Source organism: Candoia aspera, chromosome 2 (assembly GCF_035149785.1).
Source record: "Candoia aspera isolate rCanAsp1 chromosome 2, rCanAsp1.hap2, whole genome shotgun sequence".
Taxonomy (NCBI): Eukaryota; Metazoa; Chordata; class Lepidosauria; order Squamata; family Boidae; genus Candoia; species Candoia aspera.
In genome coordinates, this window is record NC_086154.1 from 62,874,943 (window position 1) to 62,884,345 (window position 9,403).

At 36.9% G+C, this 9,403-nt stretch overlaps 1 protein-coding gene across 4 annotated transcripts in view; it reads right to left on the reverse strand.

Moving 5' to 3' along the window:
- Positions 1-6,551, reverse strand: part of RBM6 (RNA binding motif protein 6) — a 60,075-nt gene extending 53,524 nt beyond the window's left edge. Inside the window, exons 1-2 of one of the 4 annotated variants that reach the window (XM_063291998.1) lie at positions 6,391-6,551; positions 1,973-2,068 (exon numbers count right to left, since the gene is read on the reverse strand). In XM_063291998.1, coding sequence (XP_063148068.1) covers positions 1,973-2,016 — 44 coding nt within the window. In that variant the 5' untranslated portion in view covers positions 2,017-2,068; positions 6,391-6,551. Of the gene's footprint in view, positions 1-1,972; positions 2,069-6,203; positions 6,351-6,390 lie in introns of those variants that run through there. The other 3 variants (XM_063292002.1, XM_063292001.1, XM_063291999.1) reach the window with 3 other exon arrangements.
- Between the last annotated feature and the right edge of the window lie 2,852 nt (positions 6,552-9,403).

Sequence of the window (9,403 nt, forward strand, 5' to 3'; positions counted from 1 at the left end):
GCAGTAATCACAGTAAGTACTTACAGCTAAATCTTAATAAGTTATTTCAGATTGGCTGAAGAAAATATTAAGTAGAATCTATTTGCCCAGTGAATCTTCTTGGACTTGCTCTCTCTTGCAAGAGCTGCTGCTCAGGATCATCAGACCACCCAGAATAGACTAGGATGAGGCACATGAGACAGCAAGATGGGGAAACTGGATGAATTTGGTAGGGAAGCGCTGCACAAGTGGAAACACTTTCCTACTTGTACAAGTAATCTCTGAATTGAAGCCATCATCAATATCCTTGTGTGAATTAGAAGTATAATCTGTTGTAACTGCTACAATCTACCATCTCATTACCATCTTTGAATAACACTTATTTTTCTTATTTTACTAAATTCATTATTAAAATAGCACTTGCTTTACTAAATTCAGGTACCTTTTCAATTCTGACAAGCCACATCATACTCTCATGAATCTGTACAGTAAGATTTTTTTTTTTGCCAATAAACCTATCATTTTAATTTACTTGGATTCTTAATTAAGTTGAGCAACCACTCATCAAATAAGGCTTTTATAGAAGAAGATCAATATTTTGCTAAAGGCAAGTGCTTGCATATGCTATTTGTATTTTAGTAATATACAGAAATCCTGAGTTTACAACACTAACTGTTTTTGTTTTGATTTGTTAGGCCAATCCATACTGGAACTACTTCACACTTTATCTGCACTTCCAGAGATTTGTGCCTATCTAATGTGCATTTAGTTGGCAGGCTATATGCAAAAAGTGTAAGTAATCCCCTACTGTCAATTATTTCACATTAACATTTATAACTTATTTTCCCCAAAACTATAAATGTGCTTTTCATTATTACTGTATGTTTCTGCCTTCAGGTTCCCATTCTATTACACAATGACTTCCTATGTTTTATTAAATTGCAACTTCCTGAGACAGCACAACATGCTAAGCTATAAACTATGGTTTGTCACAATGGTCAGGTTCACACAACATAATATGCTAAAAACAAACAAACCCCATTACAGCATAGAATGATGTGTAAACTCACTAAATATAAGTTGCTGCCATAAACTTTTCAGAAGTTTTAGAAGACCCTATAATAGTACAAAGTAAAAACTTCAGAAAGCCACAGTGAAATACTAGGGAGCCTCAAGTTTATGCCATCAAACTACTTATTCTTTGATCATATACAAAAAAATGAAATTATCTTTTATTTGACCATGCATAATGCCCTAAAACTAGGTGAACACTTCTTTGCACACTAAGACAAAAACAACTCAGAAAAGGTTTCAGGCACCTCTGCTGTTATGCAATACCATTAATGGCATGGCAGAGAATATTCTGAATTTCTCCCTTACATTTTTAAATACAATTTTTAAAATTGCACTAGCATATTTCTTTCAAAAAGCATTTTTATTACACTTTTATTATGAGCATCACATCTTTAAGTTGCACACTAAGCAATTATACTGAATATATTCAAAGAACAAATGTTGGCCATACTAGACAAACCAAGCAACTGGGACAAAATGCTAAACTGCTGAATGCTCCCTTTTGGATCTTTCAGCCAAGACAAGTCTAGAATCTAGGTCACATTTTTAACTTTTCATTTTTAACATTATTTGTACTTCTGCAAATTCTTGGATTTTCCTAATCCTTTCTCCTGTAGAGAAAGTGCCATTTCAAACACATAAGCAATAGTCAAAGAATCTAGTTTGCTGTTACTGTACATAAGCAGGACCACCTGCAAAACATTGACATTTAGATTGTTCTTGTTCAGTGTTTCAGCCAGCTCTTTCCTCCTCCATGATGTCCCATTCAACTTCCCTTCACTATCTTTCTTTTCTGGAGTGGCACCAATCCCTCCCCACTCAAAAATCTTACTTATGTCCAGTTCTAGTAAATTTTATTGCACAATGCCTATTTAGGACTGCTATCATTAATCAATGAATTTCATATTGAAATACTTACCGGAAAGGACCCATTCTATTGGCTGAACGAGGGTTTCCCCACATTTTGTTGCAACAGACAATCAGAAAGCAAATTCTTGTTGTTACGGGGCAGAATCTATAAAACAGAAGAACAGTAAAAACATATAAATTAAAATTCAATTATCCTAAGTATGCTATTAAAACCAGCAGGCACATTAGCTGATCAACCTATTTAAACCTTTCATATTCTCTTGAAATATTCACCTAAAAGTAATTCTGTAGCAGAGAGTTTATTTCAACTAATAATACTAAACCAAAACATGTTTAAATTGTCAACACTGCTGAGCAGCAAAGCCTAAGGCTTGTAAAGCCTATGCTGCATTAGAGAAGCTAAATTAATGGCAGTAAGAACAGGACACCTGGATTCTGCATCACTATACACCATGAACATTTAGGGCAGCCAGCTAATTTATTAAAAGCATAGACTGCTAGGTTGTTAGAGCAATATAAATTACAAATCAAGAAGGAAATTAAATATCTAACCATGGGTAACATTATTATATCCAAATACAGTATTAACATTTGGAGTTACCTATTGAAACTAAATGCAGAGAGATTCAGCATCAATAAAAGGAAACTAACTCCGTCATAGATAAAATGACAGAATTTGCTACAATAGTCATGATAATAGCTACTAGCTTAGAAGATTTCAAAAGATATTGAAGATAGGCCTATCAATATCTGTAAGTTTTGACGACTCCATATATCCAGAATCAAAAGCAGGATTCTGTAAATACTAGGTGCTGGGGAGTATGCTAGAAGAGGATTACCACACTCATATCCTAATTTTGAGTTTCACAGATGCATCTGCTTCACTACTGCGTGCTCCTGAAAGTGACCAGAGAGAGAGGTCTCTGGACTGATCCCAAAGAATTCTTATGTACTATGTTATGTCTTACCTTACTCACAATGCTGCAATTAAAAGATATACGTAACCTAGAAAACAGGCCAACATATTTTCACACAGTTATTTGGGCTTCTTGCAGTGTTTACATCAGCCTCTCCAATTTAGTGGTTTTCAGATATGTTGGCTTACAATCTTTTTATCCCCAAATCAAACTGGAGAAGACTGTATATAGCAAACAGCTTTTATCTTCAGTAAATGTGGTAAGCACCTCCTTCCCTCCAATATTTGCTTCTTCACAAATGATGGCTAGTTTGCCATCTTCATGAACAATTTATTCACATTTAATTACATTGTGTTGCATTATAGAAACCTCTGTATAGGGCAAACCTTGAATTGCTTTCTATCAGACAGATTACATAGAGGAAGCCAGAAACCAGACATTAGAAATACCAACAGAGAGGAACATATAGTTCTTTTGGTCTACGTACATTCTATCTTGCCCATAAGGTCACACTATAGCCAAGAAAAACAAATTGCTTAAGGAGCAAGCAAGAGTACACAGCTACTAACCAGAATTCAGTGACAGATGACACACAATTTCTTATTTTCACAAAAGGCATTCTCCTTCCCACACACAAATATGAAGCTTCCTAGTACACAGGACAAAGAACAACCAAAAAAACTCCTAACTTCAGTACAGCAAAAGTGAACTGGAATACAGAACATAGAAAGCAGAGCAGGGGAAGAAATAACATAATCACAGGGTCTAAATATAATGAGAAAATTATTTCAGAGATTTTAAAATAGGTAGACCCAAAGATCTATCTCTCATCTGCCCAGAACTAATAATTGAAATTATTTTAATTTTGATTCTAGTACTTAACAAAAGCTAAGGAAATTAAGATTAACCCCTTGAGTAGAACCACACCTCTTGCCTTGGGCAGTAAGAAAATCACTCCAAAAACAGCTATTCAGCCTGTCTCAGACAGTCAGAAAAACAAGGTTAACAAACTTGTAGACATGATGTTCCTAAAATTGTTTTTGCCCTTCCCCCAAAAAAGCAGATATGACTATTGAAACATATCTTTGATGACACCAAAGAGAGATTTCTGGAATATTGTAAAGATGGGCAATCTGATCCTGGGGCACAAATGGACCTATAGACACCTACCAGATTTTTTGAAATGGAAACTTTCCTTAAGAAAGTTAGGCTAATTTGTAAAACAAAAGGCTTGTTTGCATTGGATATTTTCCTGCTTGGTGACATATTTCTCATGTTTGCAACTGAATAAATATGATTAAAAAATAAATGTTTGTTTCCCCAGAAAACATTCTATTTTGAAATTCTATCATATCACTACAGGTAGTCCTTGTTTAGCAACCACACTTGGGACTGGCAACTTCATCATTAAGTGAAGCAGTCTCTAAGTAAAACCATGACTGTGCTTATGACCTTATTTCAGTTTTCCCTTGCATTACAAACCTCAAAGGTCCTAAATGTGAGGACTGGTTCTAAAACTACTTTTTCATCACTACTGAAATGGCAAACAGTTGCTAAATGAGGCAGTTGCTAAGTGAGGACTACCTGTATTCCATTTACCAATGATCTTTTTCCTTTTTAAAAAAATATTCTATTAATTTAAAAAAGGGTTGCTTTCAGCATAATATTTATTATCATGAATGCTCCTTGGACCCTTATAAGCACAATACCTATCTTAGAAAATGAAAATGGTGGGCAGCTGCAGCTCAACATTTTCTTTAGAAATCTGTCAAAACAAAAATGTCTAAGAAAAAAAAGAGAAAAAAGCAAAATAAGGTGGTAGGAAGCATACTAAAAGATAGGAAGTGGGGAGAATTACCTCATCACTTTATCTTTTAGTAAACAAGTGCTTTGTGAATCTCACTAGAGCAGTCATTTTATGAACAGACACTCCCCCATCCAAATCATCTGGTAAATAAAGACACGCACAACAAGCTCTAGATTCTAATGTGTTCAGCAAAAGGGAGAACAAATTGTCTATCCCTGCTATAAATTCTAAGCTTACTTCTGAAATGTGTTCAGAAATTGCAGTTGATTCAGCTCTTGGGAGTATATTTCGTTTATTATTCTTCCACTTGCACTGACTTCTAATTTGTTTTTAAACCCAGTTTAAAATGTTAACTTTAAAGGTCTGGATGATTTAAACCCAAGGTGTTCTAAAGGTCCAACTCCCATTAGATCCTGAAGTTCCCAATAGATACACAGAAAGGTTCCATTCCTTGTCCCTCATTAGCTAACACACAAGATTTGATATACAGGATAAGCTCTCCACAGCTATGTTGCCTAGATTCTGAAGCCATTTTCCCTAGAAGGGTCATTGCTCTCAATGTTCAACAAAGCTATGAAAATATTTTTTTTCACTAATATTTAACAGAGTTCAATTTTTTAAATTTTAACCAATGAAAGCTATATTTAATTTGCATAGGCAACAAACACACAAACTTGATAAAAATATATGCATCATATAAATTTATTTATTTATTTATTATTTAAATTTATATCACTGCCCATCTCCCCCAATGGGGGACTCTGGGCAGTTTACAATAAAAATTATAAATAAGTATGTTTGAACACAAGTTTTACTTGCAACTTTCAAATATTTTAAAAATAATACTTAAAAGATTTAATGCAAAACAATTGATCTTTGATAAGTATATTAATACCAAATTTAAGTGTGTCTTAATGATACTGTCTTGGATTAATTTGTGTTGGTTATTTACTCAGTTTGTATTTGAAATACAAGCAGTCTCATCCCATTAATACAAACATGCTGACGTAAATTGGCAAAACACTAATTTTGGGGGGGGGGGAAACTTCCTAACATACATGCAACAGTTGCCATTTTGAAAGCAGGAACCGGCTCATAAATAACTATTTTAATCAACGATACGAACACAGTAGTTCTGATTGCATAACCGAGCCTACGGAGCCCTATTAAGACCAGCTAAGTGTAACAGCTCTGCCCAGAGGTTCAACAACAGTGATCTTCCTAGAAGAAACTGTTTCCACTTTCTGTACCACTATTTCGATTACTGCTCTGATTCACAAACTGCAGCAATGCTCCTCAGTCACAGAGGGAACGATCTCGCATAACTCAGATTAGTGGTATCATATCCGACCCTGTAATAATAGCAAGAGCGGTTCTCCAAGACAATCAGGGAACGACCTTTGTCGACGCTGCTAACTGAAGAGAGACTGTAAAATGCGCTCCATCAATTCCAACCTCCCAGGTCACCACAAGAGACCTCTGTCACCCTACCTTCGTTCTCAAGAAGCAGCGCCCTCCCTTCCAAACCATTTTTCTTGGCCATTTATCCAACTCACCTCGGGGAAACAAAGCAAAACCGCCACCCGCCTCTAATTGCTCCGACCCTCAAACGCTGAGAAAGCCGAAGCGTCACCGCTGTATTTGCGGGAGACTAACCTCCGGCCGCGGCCCTGTCAGTGCCAAGCGCGTTTCCCGCGTGTCGTATCACCCCCCAGGCCAACGCCCCCCGCCACTCCTCCCCACTTCCAGAGCGGGCGACGCTCCGGCGCAGGCGATCGGCAACGGCTGAGGACGCCCCCCTGCACGGTTCCTGACGGGGGAGAAATGCCCACCAGGCAGGCTCAATCCACCGCCGCTCTCTGGGCCTCCAGCAGTGCCGCAGCGCCGAGCGAGACGGAACCGGAAGTTCCGGCACATCCTGCCACGTGACGCGCAGCCCCTATCGCGTGCACGCGCAGGGTGGGTTGTTATGCCTGAGAGCCCTTCATAAATTAATACAGCTTGTGTGGTAACTTGAGAAGTCATGTTTAGGTCTCCCTTGGGGAAGGTATGGGGGGTCGCCTGTAGAAAACAATGGGGAAGCCGAGAATTTTAATAAAGTGTGATTGGACAGCAAGGTATCTGCCGGAAAATGTGATCGCAGAGATCTCAGCGGGGCTGCATGAAAGTCAACGCAGTACAAGACTTTCCATGCAATAGGATGCTAAAATGGCTCTGCGATGAGCCAACTAAAGGAGATCTATTTTTTTGCTGCTTTTGAGGGCAGCTTTGTATGGAGATGTTCAAAGTATTCTTTCTCTGAACAGTTAATTGTGCCCCAGAGTGCAGAACTGTTCTAAACTAATCTACAGAGTCTATGATACAGTGACAGTATATTGTGACGAATTTTAAATGCTTGCTTTAAAAAAATCATTATGTATTAAAATGTTTTCTTTCTGCCTTTTAAATAAACTCATAATGCAATTTGGCATTAAATTATGCATACAGTGAGATCAAAGATCTAGAAAATTATAACCTGGGGAATATTTTGAAAATCGGAAAATACAGTAATCACCTCTCTTAATCTGATGTGGCACTGAATTTTGACTAATATATGCAAAAGATCTCATCCCTGAATGCATAATCAACTCATATCCACACCTCCCATCACAATCACTGTTATAAATATCAAAGCTTTCTAAGGCATGGCCTTATAAATGTGGGCTGCATTGTGCTAAATCAAATCCTGGAGAACAAAATGGCATCAGGAATTAACATATCAACTTTAGTATGGTTAGGGTGTGTTACATAACACATCACTATGAATTGATTGATCAAGATTCACTGACTAATCTCCAAAATTAAGCTATGCTCCACTGTTTGCAAACTACATATTGGTTCAATATGTTGTATAAACTCAGATACCATATTTTGTGGTAGGTGCTGGTAGGCAATAAAAATACTTCATTTTAATAATGTTTGAGAAAGAGTATAGCAAAATAACTGCAATCCCATACTCTAGGAAAAGAATAGGTGACACAGTACCTGTGGGCACCAAGTTATAACTGGAACCATCAAATTCCTGCCACACCTGGCTTTGTTAAAGACCTTTTGTATAATAATCATATTTGCAATTTGTTTGGTTTTTACTTAGCATGTTATGCATATCTAACCATGTTGTACTCTTATGGCCATGTCTAAATCCAACCATTGTGCCTTGTTCAACAAACCATGATTTAAATATTTGAGACTGAAGTGTTCTCTGCATGTCAGCATTCCTAAGGATAGAAATCTGACCCAAGCAATGATTATTGAAGCAGGTTGTTTTATAACTAAAACAGAAATTAGATTTATTTAAAGGCAATACATCATAAGGATAGGCTAAGGCTACCACTTATATCTTACCAGAAGGAGAGTCCAAGAGCATATGCTTCATGCATATATCCCTAGAAAGAAAAGCAGAAGGATAGGAGTTAAGATTAGCAATCTTTTAAAACAAAGAGCAGGCGGAGTGATAGAGAGGGTACACAGAGGAAGTTTTTACTCTGTCTAAACCCTACCACCCACTTGTCACGAGATACTGAATACTCAGTGCTATTGTATTCACACATTTAACATTAAAAACTCTGACTTAGTGTGATGTATGAATTCTGACAAAGTCCTGTGTGAGCAATTAATCAATGGGAGGCTTTATTTATTTAAAATATAACTTCCCAGAACCATTAGGTAGCCAGTTTTAAAATATTGTATGCCCTGAGTAAACAATATCACTTCTAAACTGAAATGCATTAACAGCTTATTTTCTATGTTGAGTAAGCTATATCACAAAAGCCATAAACAGTTGTAATCCCTCACATAGACAGATCATGCCTAATATATGAGACCCAGTTTGGTGTAGTGGTGAAGGTGCTGGCCTAGAAACCAGGACTTCTAGGGCTGCATTGGGCATGAAAGGCTGCTGGATAACTGAGCAGGTCACTCAGTTGGTTGTGGGGAAAATAGGCAGGAATATTCAGTATGTTTGCTGCCTTGAATTATATATAAAAAGCCGAGATGATGATGATAAATCATATGAACCTATATCCTTTTGATGTAAAATTTTTGGGGAGATAAGTATCATCACTAAACAAAGTATTGAATGCTCCCAAGAGTTAGAGTTACTGCACTTATTTATGGAACCAAATCTCAAGCTTAAAAATAAGGAACATTATCTATTTAATTTTAGCAGCTAAACTAACACTGGAAAACTTCAGATAATTTAACAGTTGAGACGTAGATTAATATGGCCATTAATATGGCCATTAATTGCCACATTAGAAAACATTACAGATAAAATTAAAATAATGAAGCACCAAAGAAAGGAGCCACAATTCTATCAATTTGGGGCAGACTTTATATTTTAACTTAATTGTAACAGACCTACTTTTGGCAATATTTTAGATATAGGGGAAATAAGGATGTGTATATTCTCTGTCTATCTAGTTTTTAGCCGATCTTTTTTATGTATCTTTTTTCTCTGTGCAACCTAGATTTATGTCAGTTACTTGACAACATTTGCTAACCACAATTCATTCTTTAGTATGCCTTAAGGAAACAATATCACTTCTAAACTGAAATTGTTTGTTTTCTTGTCTGAGTAAGCCATATCCCAAATGCCATATGCAATTACTGTACAATCCCCCAAATATGCAGATCATGTCTACAGGGCCGCAACTAGGGTCTGTGTCACCCAGGGCAAACATGGATTCCGCGCCCATTTTGGCACCCCCCCCCCAGC